Raw genomic sequence first — 18,852 nt, 5'->3', positions numbered from 1 at the left:
TTTGAGAAGAACATTTCCCTCACGCATAAGAATTCTGCGCCAGCGTTGTCTAGTTAACGCGACCTTTTTAAAATGGGTCGGTGTTTATATTTTACAACACTTATACTTTCAGTTTCATATCAGTTGATACCATTGTGTCACTCTTTCGAATGGGACAAGCAATCTGGTCCCCTGCAAAATGTGCGGTCCATCATCACAGGTTTTTCGGAGGAAGCACACAGTTTCCTGGTCTCTACAGTCGGCGAAAAGAGAATCAATCTGTGTCTCAAGGTGAGCTGATATTGTGGAAAAAACGTCTTTTATTGTATCATTTTTCATATTGTAAATGCTTTTTGGTATCTACCTCTCTATCTAGTTCATTAACAGCATATACAATTAATAATGCTGGCTATATGAGAAACAAAGTATGCATTTATTTATTTATTATTATTATTTTATTTGGTGGGGAAAGCGAAGCATTTGACAAAAATAAGTTTATTAGTTTTTAAAAGCAAATCAATCAATGTAATATTTGGAAACCTTCCGGTGGTCAGACCAGACCTGATGTTAAATCCGTTTCACATGTTTGGTAATGTGATGAAAACCTTGGGTTACTTTGATAAACCTCTGTGTGAACTTGAGGTAATCTGAAATTTCAGTGAAAATGACTTTGACACCAGCTTTTTGACACCAGTTCAAAGTGGTTAAGAAAAGTGAGGTTAGTTCTGAGAAAAGCAGAACTTATGTCATTTGTTTTGCAGATATGGTTTGATATTTTGCTAATGCAGTGAAATTCATACAATTCTATGAGTAGTGTCCAAATACTTTTCCAGGGCTACTGTATATGATATTACTACATAATGATGCTTTTTGGATGACGTTGTGCTGTTCTCTGGAGTTCTTTTTTGGAAAAACATTTACACTATTGTATTTTATTTATGGGCACCAGTTTCTACAAAGCGGTGTGAAGTGGCTATCAGATGCAGTGGCATCAGCTCTTAACACGGTCATCCACTATGTCACAGAAATCTTGGAATCAGCAGGAATGGACGGTAATTGTAAAAAAAAAAAAAAAATCGTATTTAAAATGTATTTAAACCAAAGCACATGCTAACATGTACATTTTTCCATGTGTCTATCTAGCCAAGCAACCTTTCCAAAAAGTTACTCCGGAGGGAGTGATTTTTGTCACTCAGTGGGCCCTTCTGGCTGTTGTGGCCTACATGATACTATCCTTCATCCTGCGCTTGGTTGTCGGTGCTGTGAGGCAGGCTATGTGGCTGCTGAAGGTCACCTTTGCCATTGGCATGTTTGGATTGATTCTCAGGGACACTGGAGCCTCTGCAGAAACCACAGCGATGAGATTAGCAGGCCTGGCGTGTGTTTGTGTCCTGTTAGGAATAGGCGCAACATCTGCAAAGCCAGATACGCACCTCGAAAACAAAATCAAGATGCTGGAGAGACGACTAAGAGAGATGGAGAAAAGCAAAATGGAATGATATGGAAACCCTCACCAGACCAGATGTAACTTTAATTTCCATTTCTCTTTGCCACAGTTGTAAATCCAAGGATAGAATTCAGCATGTTATTGTGACTTGATACCCCCTGCAATACAACCACAAGTGCGTTTTGTTTGTCTAAACTTGGAGGGTGCATTGATATTTCAAGAGTTAGTTAAAAGATTATTGATTCTCAAGTAAACTGGTCCCATACCACAACTGGATCTGGCATTTAAAGGCCAATTAACATCCCACAGACAAACGGCAAAAAAAAAAGTTGGTCGTTGGATTTCGACGCATGTCAAAACACTGATTGAACATGTGCGGTCAGGTGAAAACAAACCCTGACCAACGCAGACAGGGACAAAACCTAATAAACGTGTTTGTTGGCGTTTGTCTGTGTGGTGTGAATTGGCCTTAAGGGGTTTAATTGTTAACAAATAATGAATGTTCAAACACAGAGAAAAGTTCATTTTACAGTGTCTGGGGCTTTTAAGATACAGAGAACTGCAAAATGTCTTTACGCTACATTTAAATTATCTTGTTTTTGTTGCTTTGTAAATTATTCATGGATGTGATGGACAGGGCAACATTACAAAATGTATTTAATCAGTTCATTATAATAAATTTGTTAACAAATCCTGTTCAAATAAATTAATTCTCCATGAGAACAATCCACTACATTTTTCTATGGCTCGTTATGAGAAGAAAAAGCCTGAAATGAATTCCTAAAGTCAGAAATCACAAACTTGGAAAAATTGGTCTCTGCATTTATTCTGAACCAGATGCAAATCTTCGGCTCAAATTCCAGAATCTCCATTTTATTAAATTTTTGCTTTCTTTTTTGTACCCTATTCTACATACCCCCTTCAACTGGCTGAATCCAGTGGAATCTTTCTTGTTATGCTGACTTTACTGAAACCTCAGCAATAAAAAAAGAATCGCAGCTGCAATGTCTATTTTGATACAATCCTGGAGCTGCTCGATTCTAGCTATGTGCTAGAAATTTAGTTCAGAAATGACATGAATATTTATTTCGATAGTCATGTTTATTGTCCTTCTTATTATAGTTTAAAGCGTAACAATAAAATAAAACTACCGATAATGCAACATATAACAAGGGATAAGGTATTGCCAGTTGGCTCTAGAGAACAGATACAGAGAACATGTAGTATGAACATACAATATAAACAGTAAGAAATACAGTCATGTTGGCAGAAATTGATAACAGTATTTTACTTCAGAACAATGGTAAGCCTTTTTATATTTCTATATCCATTGTGATATGAAGGCCATTTAGATTAAGCAAGTACAATGTTTACCCTATACTATAAAACTACATCACTATAACATTTAATGCATATATTCAAGACTCAAGTATAATTGTTTTTTTTTTTTGGTTTGAGGCAGTTGTTGTTTAATTCCAGCTAACAGCACTTTGAAAATCCCCTATAAGCAAATGCAGAAAAGAGGCTATTCGTGTTAGTTGAGAAAAATCTCTGAGAGAGTTGAATGAGAATTCACTTACATGCATATTAATGTGTACATGTGTTAAATTAATAGTGTGTGTGTATTTATATATATACACACACACACACATATACATACACACACCTCCTGTAATGATGTTGCACATGTGGCTAATTCCTGGGGTCTATGTGCTCTTTAAGCAGGTAAAAATAACATTGTATATTTTAGTTACACAAGACCGTTTTTTTTTTTCTTCGTAAAACTAGATGCCTCTCAAGAGGCAGGGGTAAGCATGTACAAAACAAAAGTTGGCAAAAATAATAAGAATGAAAATATATATTGTCGAGTAGAGGGACACCTGTACAAAAACGTACTAAATTACGGTAATGGCTTATTAGTTCCACAAAAGTGTAGAGCATGGCTTTTTTAAGGCTGACTGTTGGATTAATAAAGTGAAAATGGTCATCTTCAAGGGATAGTTTACCCAAAACATGAAAATTCTGTCATCATTTACTCTCCCCCATGTCATTTCAAACCTGTATGCAATTCTTTCTTCTGTGGAACCCTAAGATATTTTGAAGAATGATGGAAACCAAACAATATTGATGCCCAACTGCCCATTAACTTCCATTGTATAGGCACACACACACACAAAATTATTTTATTTTCTAGTCAGGCAGATTTTGGCCGGTGTTTGTCTATGGATATTGCATTGCTGCTTCAATACCCTTACGAAAAAGAAGTATGTCAAGTTCATTTAATGAAGTATACTTAAGTAATGTTCAAGTATATTTTTAAGTATACATTATGTAGTAAGTATACTAATGTCAATATGTACTAGTAGTAAACTTGTAAGTGTACTATTTTAATACCGCTTGGGACTAAATTGGCCCACTTGTAGTATATGTTTAAGTGTACTATAAGTGTAACAGTAGTAAACTTTAAGTGCACAACTAGTTCATAATTACGTTTCTCATTTGTACTGCAAGTGAACTTATGGGTATACTAGTAGTTTACTATTTTAATACTTGTAGCAAATTTTTAGTTTATAATATTAAGTACACTTTGAAGTATACTCATAGTATAAAACTAAGTAAACTAGTAGTTTACTGAGAGTACACTAAAAGAAAACTTGCAAGTATACTTGCAGTATAAAACTACTAAACTAGTATTTTACTGAGAGTACACTAAAAGAGCAAAAATAATATATAATTGGTAAACTATAAGTATAATGTGAAGTTCACTTAAAGAAAACAGTAGGCTATAAAACTACTAAACTAGTAGTTTACTGAAAGTTTTCTTTAAGTGAACTTAACATTATACTTATAGTTTACTATTTATATATTATATTTGCAATTGCAGTAGGCCTATCCTATGTTGACATGTTATTTTTTATACTTGAAAAAATACTTTTAACAAATGAAATGAAGCGTAACCCATGAAGAGAAAGCGACTGAAGCTTTGGGGTTGTTGGACTCGATCTACTCCATCTGTGTTTTCATCATCGTTCTGAATCTGATTAATTAACAAATTAGATTTTCTCAACTTTTTTGATTAAAATGTTTCCTTTTTTTATGAAACTTACCAACATTCAAGTGTTGATAAAAAAGCATGCATGAAGCTAATAAAATGTTTGTTTGTTTTTAATTTATTAAAGTACGGTTAACATTAAGCAGTTTTGATTTACGTGCTGTTTAATGTTTGATGATCACGTTATTTTGGTTATTTTACATTTGCGTGAGCAATCTTCTATCACTTGTTTCAGCTTCTTCTTCTCCTGTGTTTTGATCCGGAGATCCTGTACTAGAAGATGTGTCATAGCGCCCCCTACCGTATAACAGTGAAAACATGGATAGCTGGAAGATTCATTCAATGGTGGGGAAAGACTGAAGTAGAATTAAAGTAAATTCCTGTCCACTACCAGTGGACTAGCCTACACAAAAATTCAGATACGCAGAAATAGAAATATATCTGTTTTATATCAATATTTTAATCAATATCCAATATTTTCAAACAATGTAAGTTTCATAAGACTGTATATGAAAAACTATGTAAAAAAGTATATTTAATAGGCTACTCGATCAAAAGAGTTAACACAAGTACAAGCCAAATATACTTTGAGTACTTAATTATACTTTTACGTATATCTCGATCAAAAGATTGAGTACAAGTACAGGCCGAATATACTTGGACTTTTCTCTCAGTATAAGTCAAGTACACTTAAGTGTAATTTAAAGTAGTAGTTTTTGAGAAGTATATAAAATGTAGACCGAAAGTATGCTTTCTTATTTTTAGTTGAAAAGAAGTTTACTATTTGAACACTTGAATAAACATATTGTTCGTAAGGGTAATTATTATCGTGTACATACAAGATCAGGTTCAGTTCCATGCTTATTTTATTTACTCTCGAAAGCTTGTTACTATATAAACTTGAACATGTTAGTGTATAAAACAGTGTGTATGTTTAAAAAAAAAAAAGTATTTAATAAGCTACTTAATCAACATAGTAAAAACACAAGTACAAGCCAAGAATACTTAATTATACTTTTTAAGTATATCTCATTCAACAAGTATAGGCCAAATATATACTTAGACTTTTCTGTCAGTATTAGTCAAGTATACTTAAGTGCAATTTGAAGTATATTTCTGAGAAGTACATAAAAAGTAGACTTTTTTTATTAAAATTTTTAGTTTAAAAGAAAGTATACTAATAGCACACTTGAATAAACTTCTTTTTCGTAAGGGTATGCACACCTTTCAGCAATTGGTGTCGTTGGAAGCCCATTTAGAAGGAAAATCCTCATAGTTTTGTCCCTGTAGCATGAGTATAATATTAAAAACATTTGGCTGACAATATGGTGGTAGCTTTCTAACAGTAAAATATATATAATTGGTTTCATTAAACAGATTCTTTCCTACTATTAAAGGTGCACTAAGCAATGTCACATGTTTTTTAGGCCAAAAGATTTTTTGTCACATACAGCAAACATCTCCTCACTATCCGCTAGCTGTCTGTCCCCTGAACACACTGTAAAAAATTGCGGTCTCTGCAGACAACCCAGACTCCACAAATGGCAACAAAAACAAACTGGGCTAACCCGCACCACGAAACTGTTTCAGCCAATAACCGACAAGAAGGATTTGGGGGCGGGGTTTGGGGGGTTAGTGCGCAGATGAGGAGGAGGGAGGGTCTAGCTAGCCCCCGTTTTGTTTGACAATACTTTAAACGTCAACAAGAAGGGGCGTCAACCGACATTGCTTAGAGCACCTTTATTTTTAAAGGCTTGGGTTTGTATGAATCTAATTAACAGCTAAGTGTTTGTTTCCCTTACAGTGATAATTCAGGATTTTGGAGTATCTAAAGGAAGTTGCTGCCAGAAGACTTTCCTTTGTTAATGTCAAACTGGACACAAGATTCACCGGAGTTCATGGAAACACTGGCCATAGCAGACTGGTAAGACTAGAAAAAGAGGGGTAAGAGAGAGACACGGAGAGTCAGTGGGTTCATTTTCAGCAATTTTGGGCACATTTTCTGCATTTTGTTTAAAAATTTATCACAATGAATGCAGACAATACAAAAAGGCTGTCACTGAAGGAATGGACAGGTGTGGAAACATTTGAGTATTGTACACCTAGAAACAACAGATGGCACACTGCAGGATTGCACCAAAAAGTTTACTCCAAATAAAATTATCATGACCCGTTTATGATTTTGCAGATTGTGACAAAAGTGTAAGCTTTACCTCAGGTTGAGGTGTGAGCAGTGGTACGGTTGGAGACGGTTCATTCATCTTAAACCCTGCGGCTTCAGGCCCAGGAGGAGCGCTGTACATCACTGGCGTATAGTTCTGAGGACACACAGAGTGTAAACATGTTCAAAAATATACACAAACAAGCACATGCACACTAAGAATTACTTAATTAATCTGCATACTTTTTTTTTTTTCAAAGGCACGTTTATAAAAGCTACTTGTATGTGCTTATTAAACTATGGCATAATCCTGGCTTAATTAATTAGTGTTGCTTTTTGTCTTTTACATATTCACTTGCTAACTTTTTAGTAAAAATAAGCAAACAGAAATGTTAACATACAGGATGAAAAAATAAAAAAATTGCAACATATGTTGGATGTACCACAGGTGCAGATGGGTTGTACTGGGTGGGAGGAGCATTGTACTGTGGAGGCTGAGCGGGGGGAACTCCAAAGTCAGGAGGATAGACAGGGTTTTGAGGCACATGTGCTGGTTGAAAGCCCTTAAAAAGAGAACATGCACAACACTTATGTTTCCAGTTTAAAGTGCACATATAACCCTCACTTTAAAATATAAAACTCTCTACTGCTTCATATGCTTTTCAGCAAGGAAAATAAGTTCATCCATTTTGGCATTAAGTTTTGCGTGGTATACTGGTTCACCAGCTAAACCAATAGCAAACCAGCATAATAAGCATGGAATTCATGTTGGTTTAAAAAGTACCAGCATATCTTGAATTTTGGCATTAAAGGGATAGTTCACCCAAAAATTTAAATTAGCCCATGATTTACTAACCCTGAAGCCATCCTATATGACATTCTTCTTTCAGACGAATACAATCGCAGTTATATTAAAAAATGTCCTATCTCTTCCAAGCTTTATAATGGAAGTCAATGGGTATATTTTCTTGGAAGTTCATCAAAGCGCATCCATCTGTAATAAAAGTGCTCGAAATGGCTCTGGGGGGTTAATAAAGGCCTTTTGAAGTGAAGCGATGCGTTCGTGTAAGAAAAATATCCATATTGAAACTTTATCGACTAAAATAACTAGCTTCCGGCAGACAGCCATATGCAAGTCGACTTGCGCCAAAAGAGTAACACTTGACAATGTATGTCGTAGGATGTAGGAGTATTATTATCATTATTATCATTACGTTGTGCGTCAAGTTCAAGGGTTTCTCTTTTGACGTAAGTCGTCTTGCGTACGGCCATTTGCCGGAAGCAAGTTATTTTAGTCGATAAAGTAACACCCATTTTAAATATGGATATTTTTCGGATGCATCGCTTCACTTCAGAAGGCCTTTATTAACCCCCCAAAGCCATTTCGAGCACTTTTATCACGGATTGATGCGCTTTGATGAACTTCCAAGAAAATAATACCCATTGACTCCCATTATAAAGCTTGGAAGAGCCAGGACATTTTTTTATATAACTCTGATTGTATTCATCTGAAAGAAGAATGTCATATACACCTAGGATGGCTTCAGGGTGAGTAAATCATGGGCTAATTTTCTTTTTTTGGGCGAACTATCGCTTTAAGTTTGCATGTCTGGTCCGGCCAGCTAAACCAGCTATAAAGCTACAAAGCACTTTGAGTAAAATAAAGTTTTGCTATCAGATTTTTTTTTAAGTTACTGCTTCCTTAGGATGAACTGCTTTTGTTGTAACATTCTTTATTTGTCCCTTTGGATAAAAGGATCTGTTAAATGAATAAAAGTACATGTAAATCTCTGTGTGGATTTATGTGAACTCACAGGGTTTGGAGAAACAGCAGGTTGTCCGTTCCACTCTGTTGCTGGAGGATAGTGAATCTGTCCTTGATCTGGATGAGGTGGATAACCAGCGATGTAGCCCTTTGGTCAGAAACCAAAAAACATTCATTTTCATTACAATGTACAGCAGCTGGACTAACATCTATAAATGTTGCTTGGCATGCTCCTGTTAAAAAATATGTTTTTGTTATTTATAAAAATTTTTTTTATACATTTTTGCCTGTTTTTAGTAATTGTTGGTTCGGTGTGTTTGAGTGCTCATTGTTACAGGTACACAGCAAAAGTTCAGTGACATTTTATTTGTGCATGACTTAATGTTTAGCTGAAAGAGTGTTTATGTCAGAATGTTTATTTTTAAACCACAACCTTCTAAACATCATCTAAAAGAACTTCAATGTGTGCTTCTTTTACCGATAGATTTACCGATATATATTTAACAATATATTTAACGATATCTTTTGCATTTCTAATCCAAACGATGTCAAACTCGGCACTGCACTTTCTTGTGCCCGTAGCAAGACACCTGTCAAGTTTGAAATCCATCGGACTAACGGTTCGAGAGATATGCGATTAACAGACAGACAGACAGACAAACAGACATTCCTGTAATTTATAGATAGATGGGGGAGGGGGTGGACAGGAAAGGACAGGACAGGGAGAGAGACCGAATCTTCACATTTATGTTACCTGGCCAGGGCCTCCAGGACCTATAGGACCTACAGGATTGATCACTGTGTTGCTGCAAGGTATGGACACTGGTACAGTATTCAGGTTGTTGGACTCCACTGTTTCTGATTTGTTGGTCTGGCACCTATTGCAGATTCTCCTTCTGCAGCAGAAGCAGATTCCACAAGGAATGCCAAGCAGCAGTAGAGCTAAAAAACCCTTACTATGGTTAGGTGGATGTTGATCTACATGAAACATTTGAAGAGATGAGACAAGAAAAAAAAAATTAGTGGTTACTAATACATGCATCATAAATCTCTAGAATAATCCTGCAAAACACAGACACAGGAATACATTTATTATACTAACATTTGTATACTAATAGTACTGTTCAAAACAAAAAGTTTCCTGTGATGGCAAAACTGAACTTTCAGCATCATTACTCCAGTCTTCAGTGTCACAGGATCCTTCAGAAACCATTCTAATAAGCCTATTTGGTGATCAAGAAACTTTTTTTAATGTTAAAATGTTGAAAACAGTTGTCCTCAATATTTTTGTGGAAACCAAGATTTATTTCGGTATTCTTTGATAAATACACTGAACAAAATTATGAACGCAACACTTTTGTTTTTGCCCCCATTTTGCATGAGCTGAACTCAAAGATCTAAGACTTTTTCTATGTAAACAAAAGGCCTATTTATCTCAAATATTGTTCACAAATCTGTCTAAATCTGTGTTAGTGAGCACTTTTTTTCCTTTGCCAAGATAATCCATCCACCTCACAGGTGTGCCATATCAAGATGCTGATTAGACAGCATGATTATTGCACAGGTGTGCCTTAGGCTGGCCACAATAAAAGGCTACTCGAAAATGTGCGTTTGTGAGGCTGGTTGTGTGACGATTGGCAGCTGTAGTGCCCTCGAGAGCCTTTGGAGGGCACTCTCTCATTGTGTTATGTTTTCCCCATGGACTCATTATGTTTTATTATGTTCAGCTGTGTTTCATTATTGGTTATTGAGTTCCTGTCTTAAGCCCGTGTTTTCCCTGTGTTCAGTGCGAAGTATTGTATAGCGTAAGCGTACCATTCCGAGCATTATTCTCTGATTCTAGTTCTTTGTATTTCGTGTTTCCCTGGACTCTTGACCTTAGCCTGTTATCTGGACTCTGTTTATGAACCTGTGCTGCCTGCCTCGACTTTTGCCTGTTTGACTTCGATTCTGCTGTTCCCTTACAATAAAGTTCTGCACATGGATCCGACCGCCTCTGTCCGTACGTTACAGGTTGGATGTACTGCCAAATTCTCTGAAATGCCTTTGGAGACGGTTTATCGTAGAGAAATGAACGATTCACGGGTAACAGCTCTGGTGGACATTCCTGCAGTCAGCATGCGAATTGCAAGTTTTCGGATGGCACTTAGGTCTGAAGTAATGAGTTAAGGTATAGGGTTGCAGAGCCAGTAGTTGTTCTGTAGGCAAACATCAGTGCCTTGAATTTGATGCGAGTGGGAATTGGCAATCAGTGCAGTTTTATGTGGAGAGGTGTGACATGCGCTCTTTTTGGCTCGTTAAAGACCTCTCTTGCTGCAGCATTCTGGTTCAGTTGCAGAGGTTTGAAAGTGTATGCTGGAAGGCCTGCCAAGAGAACATTACAATAGTCCAGTCTGGATAGAACAAGAGCTTGGACAAGGAGTTCTGTAGCATGTTCCGATAGGAAAGGCCTGATCCTTCTAATGTTGTATAAGTCAAATCTGCAGGACTGGGCAGTTCTAGCAATGTGGTCTGTGAAGTTTTAACTGCTCGTCAATCACAACTCTAAGGTTCCTGGCTGTCCTGGATGGAGTTATGGTTGACAAACCCAGCCGAATGGAGAAGTTGTGATGAAGTTAATCAAGCGCCGAGTCAAGTGAGTCAAGTGAGTCAAGCGCCGAGTCAAGTGAGTCAAGCGGCGAGTCAAGTGAGTCAAGTGCCGCCGAATCAAGCGAGTCAAGTGCTGCCAAATCAAGTGAGTCAAGTACCGCCGAATCAAGTGAGTCAAGTACCACCGAGTCAAGTGAGTCAAGTGCCGCCAAGTCAAGTGCTGCCGAATCAAGCGAGACCACAAGAAGCCCTGTCTTTGTAAGGTTGAGTTGGAGGTGATGGTCCATCCAGCAAGAAATGTCTGTCAGGCAAGCCGAGATGTGAGCATCTACCTTCGGATCATCTGGTTGGAATGAGAGGTAGAGTTGTGTGTCCTTAGCATAGCAGTGATAGGAAAACCATGTTTCTGAATGACCGACCATAGTGATGACATGTAGATGGAGAAGAGATCCAAGCACTGAGCCTTGAGGCACCCCAGTAGCTAGACGTTGCGACGTAGATGCCTCACCCCTCCACGACACCCTGAAGGACCTATCTGAGAGGTAAGTCTTGAATCACTGGGGTGCTGTTCCTGAGATGCCTTTTATCTTGAAGGCTTCAATAGACTTTATTGTACAACAAAGCCGAGCATCTTCTCCAGAAGACTTCTCCAGATTTTTGCTCAGCTCACACATATACATCCTTTTCCAAAAATGGTAGCACACCCTATAGATATTTTTGGGTAAAAGGTCTTGTACCATGTGACATACTAGAATAGAATTTTCTGCTGCAAGGCGTGCAAGCAACATACCAGGACTTTCTTCAGGCTTCAAAAAGTCAAACCAAAAATTCACACACAGAGGAAATAATAGTGTACAAACATATAGCTAAATTACTTATTTTCTAATCAGACTGGTAGTTGACCAGGAGCTTGTTCTGTGCAAGAAAGGTCGATACTTGGTTGAACACAGTTTTTGTGTTTTAGTAATGAATGGAAGAAGGGATAGCGGTCTGTAATTTTCTAGAAGTGCTGGATTTAGAGTGGGTTTCTTAAGCAGATGGGTTATCCGAGCCTGCTTAAATTCTGTGGGAAAGGTACCAGTGTGAAGAGAGGTGTTGATGATGTGAGTGAGTGTGGGATCAACTGAAGAAGAAATGGCTTGAAGGAGATGAGTGGGTATAGGTTTAAGCGGACAGGTAGTAGGGTGATTGAAAAGGATGAGTTTGGAGACTTTAGCCTCAGAGAGCAGAGAGAAGGTGGAGAGAATGTGTGTGTTAGCTGTTAAGATGTGCGTGTTGATTTGTGGCGTGGAAAATTGGCCGCTGCTGGTTGTTATTTTATATATGAAGAATGTGGCTGAATGTGAATGTGAAAGTCATCAGTTGTTAGGGAAGAGGAGGATTATGAAGAGAAGGTTTTGAAAAGTTTGCGAGAGTCAGAAGAATTGTTAATTTTGTTGCGGTAGTAAGTCAATTTAGCAGTACAGACATTAGCAGATAAGGAAGAGAGGAGGGACTGATACAAACCATGGTCAGTGGGATCTTTTGATTTGCTCCCCTTCCTCTTTGCAGCCCTGAATTGAGAATAATGCTCGCAGAGAACGTCTGGCCTGGACGCAAGGGGGCAGAAGTTGTCTTAACAATATGTTAGAGTGCAGAAAAAAAGAGTCAGTTGCACTGTTAGTACAGTATCTAGTGATAAGAGCTGATTAGGGGGAGGAAGTGCGGATGAGACCAAAGAGGATAGGCGGGAGGGTGAGAGAGATCGTAGATTACGCCGAAAGGTGACCTGTGGAGGAGTGTGTGTTTTGTCATGAGCCAATTAATTCTATTTGAATAATTTCAATTTAAATTAGAAATCTTTTGTAACATTATAAATGTCTTTACTGTCAATTTAATGCATAAGTGCAGAATAAAATTGGTCTTTTAAGGTTACAAAGCTCAAAGTCCACTCCAAAGGGAGATATTTTATTTAACAGAATCCACTTGAACTACAACGAAAGATTCGTTTGGACTACAACACGTTTTTTCAGGGCTTTGTGAAGTCACAATGTCACTCATTTAAATAATCCCTGCCCACGGAATACGCAAAAAAAGGGGATGAGGCCTGGCTGAGTTGCATTAAAGAAGACAGTGTTGTTACTATGTCAAAGAGACAGTTTTTTCCACTCCGTTTCCAAAACTCATTTGTTTGACCTTCCAAAAGCTGAGGAACTTAAGAGTGGTTTAAATTTAGTTTAAACATTGTTCCTAAACATTATAATCCCAACGTTTATCTGTGTGTGGCACATTTTACGGATAACAGCTTCCAGAAGCACAATGCAGGCAACGCACAAAAGCTTCTCCTGAAATGGAGCAGTTCCAAAAAAAACAAACATACCCCTCTGAAACGTCCTGTGAAATCCCTTATTGCAAAGTCAGTGCATGAAATCCATTCTGGATGATCATCTTGTTTGTTAACATTCTTAAGTATATAAGTTCCTGAATTTTCAGTGTTCTTGGTGCAGTCTCGTTTTTGCCAGTGTCGTGTTTGTTTGCCTGTCTGTATCTGAATTTATTTGTGTGAATTATTAAAGACCTTTCTGAACTTATTCCTCATCATCATCGTGTGTTCTACAACGGTGCGTCACACAATCACAACACACTGGGCGAGCAAACCAATCACAGCACATTTCGTATTTCGAAAGGAGGGGCTTCATCGAAACCAGAACTTAAAGACACGGGCCAGACTGGGTAGAAGGGTGCTGTAACAATGTAAAATATGTGGAAATATGTTTTTTGAACTATCAAGCATGAAAGCATATTCTAGTACACCCCAAAAACAAAATCAAGGCTTCGTAAAAGGGAGCTCATAATAGGACTCCTTTAACATAAGTACCCAGAAGTGAGCTGAACCTGACAAAAAAATAAAAAATCATTTTGGGGACGTCTTCATTTGTAAAAACGTCATAAAAATAAAGTAAATGCAGTTTTTTTAATTGTGTATTGTGTTTTTAATTGTGTGTGTGTGTGTGTGTGTGTGTGTGTGTGTGCAAATTCAAAATATACTGAAGAAAGTCTTTTCTTACCCACTAGTACCATTGTATTGTTTGAGACAGGTCTGCCTTTATAATCGGTGAGCTTGTATCTGCCCGAATCTGACACATTGACATTGAGAATCTGGATCATTTCGCTGGTCACTTTAAGCCGGTTAATATAGTCTGGATTCTCCTTGCCCACTGGAACTCCATTCTCCACCAGGATGACAGATGAATAATTGCTGTAAAAACGAAGCGTGGCATCACTCTGCTTGAGTCCTAGCAGTGGTATAATTAGTTTTTCACCTGCTACACGCTCAATGATTTCCCTGTTGGCTAAAAAAAAAAAAAAAAAAAAAAAAAAAACGTGAGGATATGTGGACCGTCACAGAGATATTATTCTGAGATGGAGGTTTAAATTACTACTCACTGTTGACCTTCACTGTATAACTGGAGATGGTTGAACCAAAGGTATTGCGCAGGGTGTAGGTTCCCTCGTCGTCAAACGTAACTTGTCTGATTGTGAAAGACCAGCCATTACTAGCGCTGTTCACTTGGCCTTTACTGGGTTTACTGGGCGAGAGAGAGAGGCTTCTATGTTCCCAGATAGTAAATCGATCTCTCTCATCAGCAGAGATAAAATCCAACCTCGCTGTCCTTTCAGGAAGATCCAGAGACAACTGACGGCCGTGGATTAGATCCCTTCGAGATATTGCTGAGACTGGCACTGAGGGAGACAATTTTTGTTTTGTTGTTTCATATTCTAGAGATGTTGTTTATAATTACAAGATGAGTAGGAGTTCTTTAGAACTGCTGGCCAATTAGAATCATGTATACTGCTTTTTTTTTGTCTTATATGTCAACGCATGACATGATTCAACTGGGATTCTAAAGAACTAAATGTACACGTCCTTGCAGAATCATCTTCAGTAAGGTTATTTTAGTGTGTAAGAAGCAAATGTTGTCATACCTGCACAAATAGCAGCTGCTAGCAGGGTCCAAACACTCAGCATCTGTTTGAGAAATGATCTATTAATATTGCAGATAGATTATGAACACATTACAGTTCTAGAAACAAGCATTTTGTCTTAAACTGGTTAAGACAGCTGGCATATGACCATTAACCAGAATTTTGGGCCTGCGGTATCATATTTGATGCAGGCCTCTAAATTATCAACATGATCAAAACTTTGCTGAAAAACCTGTTGTACACAATCTTCTGCCCTCTGATTGATGGTTCATAATTTTTAGGAAGTAAAAAGATTTGTAGTATTCTCATAATTCGCATAATTCTCATTTTTGGGTGAACTATCCCTTTAAGTATGGCACAATATGGTGTATATATTAATTAAATAGCCTGGACAGAGTACAAAAGGGTCCGTGTACTTTTTGATCATTTAATTTCCTGTTTGGAATGGAATAACGAGAAATGAAAACTGGCTCGTTTATTCGTTTTTTTGTTTAGTTTAAAAACGAAAAATTAGATTTTGGCTCGATTTTTCATTTTTCGTTTGTGGTTACAAATCGGTTTATGGGTTTGATATTTCATTTGCACAAGTGGGCGGTGCTGAAACGCCCCTTTCATCTGATTGGTCAAACCGCTCTGCCTTCAGTAAGAGCTTTTCTTTCTGTCAGGCAGAATAAGAGTCACAAGTGCGGCACTGACAAATGCACTTTAATAAAATAATGTCTGACTGAAACCACCACTCAGTGTTAACTACGCACAATATTTAAACAGAAATATGTTGCTCAGGGCTTGACATTAACTTTTTGAGGCACTTGTCCTTCGGACAAGTAAATTTATGTTTCTCTTGTCCATGCACAAAAGTCACTTGTCCGGGTAAAGATTTATAATTTTATCTAGGGCTGCACGATTTGGGGAAAATGTCATATTGTGATTATTGAGTTCAATATTGCGGTTGTGATATGCGATTGCGATATAATAAACAAATGGTTTCATGAGTCAACTTGTTTGGTTCTAAACCAAATGCACACACAGATTAGTGATAATTCTGAAATTAGCAATAACAACTAAATGATTGATAACACCTATAATGATCAATAAGCCATTGATGTCTGGATAAAAATTAACTGTCTAACAGGTAGGACATATACAGAAATTGAATAAAATTATCAAACAGTCTGGGCTGCATAAATTATATAGACAACTACTTATTGAAGATACACAAGTTCTTTAGTCAAGAGCAGTGAGTAATTTTCTCTGTTCCCTTTGTTCTTTCAGTAACTTTACTGACAGAATGCTTTATTGGTAGCTGGCCCTTTAAGAGCAGCCGCTGTGGACAGAGACGCGGATATCACACGCGCCTCATTCTCTCACGTGTCACAACTCTTTATGTCCATCATAAGACTGTTCTTATGTTATGAAGATACTCGACAAATGACATTTTGGCTTAATTGTGTGTGTTGTTGATGTTCGTTCAAGCGCGAAAGAGAACTTCTGGCGCGCGGTCTGTGTATGCGCATTATACTGGCGCGCGTCTTTCTGTGAGTCACATTCAGGACATTCACAGGCAGCGCGAAAAAATTTGTTCGTTTCAAATCGGTAAAATTAAATCTGTAAAATAGACGTAACGAGTGGCACATAACGTGAAGTAACATGTTATTTTATTTTGTTTGAAATTTAACTTGTCCGGTCGGACAACTAATTTTCTCTTCTACTTGTCCTACAAAAAATCCACTTGTCCCGGACAAGCAGACAAGCCTTAATGTCGAGCCCTGTTGCTGGTCACGTAATTCGTGCTGCTGCGACTTGCGAAGCGACCCCATTAATGTGAGACACTGTATATGACAGATTATTTTAGCATGATGTTTTTCCCATTGATAAATACAGTGCAACTAGTTCTGTCTCTTTGGATAAAAGGGAAGTGGAAATAAAAATCAATAATAGGCTGAATTGTACCATGATAATGTCCGTAACATTTGATGTCCGTAGATGACCTTGTTAGCTACATTAGAGTTAGGGATAACACAGTTTGTATACAGTATAAAAATCATTATGTCTAAAGTTCCCATAAAACATGAAAACCCAACAACCTAATGAGAATAAATCCTTGTTGTGTAAAGCATCTGTTCATAATATGTGATTACACAATTCCAATACGAATAGCACCGCAAGGCGTCTGGAATAACAGTTATTCAATATGGAATATTTACTTCCCTGTGGGCCTCGAGATTTCACGTAGTGAAACTGCGCAAAGCTTCTAGGTTGTAGGTCACACGCATCACACACATGACCAGCGTCGGCCAATAGTGAGCCTGCATGTGACGTACCACACAGAACCGTTGCGCAGTTCCACTACATGAAATCTCGAGGCCCACAGGGAAGGAAATGAATAGTTGAATAAAGTCGTTATTTTTGTTTGTTTTTTTGCACACAAAAAGTATTCTCGTCGCTTGATAAATTTAAGATTGAGCCACTGTAGTCACTCGGACTATTTTAACGATGTCTTTAACTTTTCTGGGCTGGCCAGTTCCGATCCCTTAAAAAGCCTATGGAGAAGTGATCCAGCTCTCAGGTTTAATAAAATATCTTAATTTGTGTTTCGAAGATGAACGAAAGTCTTACGGGGTTGGAACAACATGAGGGTGAGTAATTACTGACAGAGTTTTCATTTTTGGGTGAACTAACCCTTTAATGGGGTCGCTTGCAAGTCGCAGCAGCAAGAATTATGTGACCAGAAACATATTTCTGCTTCAAATATTGTGCACTTTCAGTGCACTGTTCTTCTTCTTATTCTGTATTGTAACCACACTAAACAAACAGTGCATTACTGCTATCATCAGATAGCTTGGATCAGAAACATTTTCCTATTCTAGTGCACTGTTCATCGATTGGGACACGCCCATGAATGGCAAGAATGGCAGAATGGCATCCAATAAGAATGGCAGCTAATGTGCATCTCTGAAGCGCGTTAGATTAATTGGACCAGATCCTAAATTGTATCATTACGATACTAGCGAATGCACGGACTAATTAGATTTATTTATGTCGAGTAATCCAATGAATTGAACATTAAGGTGACGTCTTAATGTCACTTCATATTAAAGTAAGAGACGCCGATTTTGGTTGAATCGGAAACTATGCTTCGAATCAAACATCAACCACAAGCAGCGGGGAATAACTGCTGTCTACAAGACAATGTTTGACAAACTATCGTCATTTTAGGCGCCTGGTTTAAAACAAAAACAAACAAAAACACACACACACACACACACACACACACACACACACACACACACACACACACACACACACAAACAACGATGATAGGCGACACAGAGAAAGATCAAAGTGTAGGCTACTTACAATTTCATCAATATGGACGTTCCCGTTGTAAATGTAGGATTTAACACTGTGCCAGGGCGGTAAATTGTGTGGTCGGTAGGTGTGTCCTGTGGTAGTAGGCTGGAGTTGAACTCAGCCCCTCTGTGCTCGTGCATACAAACCGCTCCGGGCACATTCCTGTTCTTTTGTCAAGACTCAAGATGTGGATTATTGATGCTTTTGTGAGGATTGATGTGTGTGTGTAAGTTTTGAATGAGTAGCCTATCTGAAAGAAGGAAATGTATATTATGGCAAGTGTAGCATGCTCATGCCTGCCTTTGAGAAATACCCTGGCTTTAACGTAGGAGTGCCGATACTGCCGAACCTTTTCGTTCCCTAAATGTGTGGAATGTGATATGACCTTCTCCCTTTCCTTTCTTATGTGTTTAGATGGTTCAACTATTCGTTTTCTTATCGAAACTGACTGAGCTTTTGATTTTTTTTTATTTTTTTTTTACTTTATCACATATGCCTATATAGCCTACACTAATACATTTAACACAACAATTTTGATTAGT

General features: G+C 37.8%; 2 protein-coding genes across 2 annotated transcripts; one reads left to right on the top strand and one right to left on the bottom strand.

The window, feature by feature from the left end:
• Positions 1 to 47: 47 nt before the first annotated feature.
• tmem109 (transmembrane protein 109) lies at positions 48 to 1,734 on the top strand. The gene is made up of 3 exons (XM_056241294.1): positions 48 to 270; positions 929 to 1,031; positions 1,123 to 1,734. Exons 1-3 carry the CDS (start codon positions 73 to 75, stop codon positions 1,476 to 1,478), a joined length of 657 nt encoding a protein of 218 aa, XP_056097269.1. The 5' UTR covers positions 48 to 72; the 3' UTR covers positions 1,479 to 1,734.
• A 4,369-nt stretch (positions 1,735 to 6,103) lies between these two features.
• Positions 6,104 to 18,326, bottom strand: wu:fc21g02 (uncharacterized). The gene is made up of 9 exons (XM_056241322.1): positions 18,317 to 18,326; positions 14,960 to 15,002; positions 14,420 to 14,716; positions 14,041 to 14,325; positions 9,159 to 9,382; positions 8,454 to 8,552; positions 7,083 to 7,202; positions 6,692 to 6,796; positions 6,104 to 6,408 (listed from the first exon to the last, which is right to left on the bottom strand). Exons 2-9 carry the CDS (start codon positions 15,000 to 15,002, stop codon positions 6,307 to 6,309), a joined length of 1,275 nt encoding a protein of 424 aa, XP_056097297.1. The 5' UTR covers positions 18,317 to 18,326; the 3' UTR covers positions 6,104 to 6,306.
• Between the last annotated feature and the right edge of the window lie 526 nt (positions 18,327 to 18,852).

This window comes from Rhinichthys klamathensis, unplaced genomic scaffold (assembly GCF_029890125.1).
Source record: "Rhinichthys klamathensis goyatoka isolate OS25496 unplaced genomic scaffold, OSU_Roscu_1.1 h1tg000636l_1, whole genome shotgun sequence".
NCBI classification, from domain to species: domain Eukaryota; kingdom Metazoa; phylum Chordata; class Actinopteri; order Cypriniformes; family Leuciscidae; genus Rhinichthys; species Rhinichthys klamathensis.
Note: the sequence above shows the minus strand (reverse complement) of the source record. Positions and strands in the feature narration are given on the sequence as shown.

Excerpts from the sequence above, each read along its gene's own strand:
- tmem109 (XM_056241294.1), top strand. The coding sequence starts at position 73 with ATGGGTCGGTGTTTATATTTTACAACACTTATACTTTCAGTTTCATAT. Across the intron at positions 271-928 it reads GAATCAATCTGTGTCTCAAG|TTTCTACAAAGCGGTGTGAA; the intron begins GTGAGCTGATAT and ends TATGGGCACCAG. Across the intron at positions 1,032-1,122 it reads GGAATCAGCAGGAATGGACG|CCAAGCAACCTTTCCAAAAA; the intron begins GTAATTGTAAAA and ends GTGTCTATCTAG.
- wu:fc21g02 (XM_056241322.1), bottom strand. The coding sequence starts at position 15,002 with ATGCTGAGTGTTTGGACCCTGCTAGCAGCTGCTATTTGTGCAG. Across the intron at positions 7,203-8,453 it reads CTGCTGTTTCTCCAAACCCT|GGCTTTCAACCAGCACATGT; the intron begins GTGAGTTCACAT and ends TCTCTTTTTAAG. Across the intron at positions 6,797-7,082 it reads ACAACCCATCTGCACCTGTG|AACTATACGCCAGTGATGTA; the intron begins GTACATCCAACA and ends GTGTGTCCTCAG.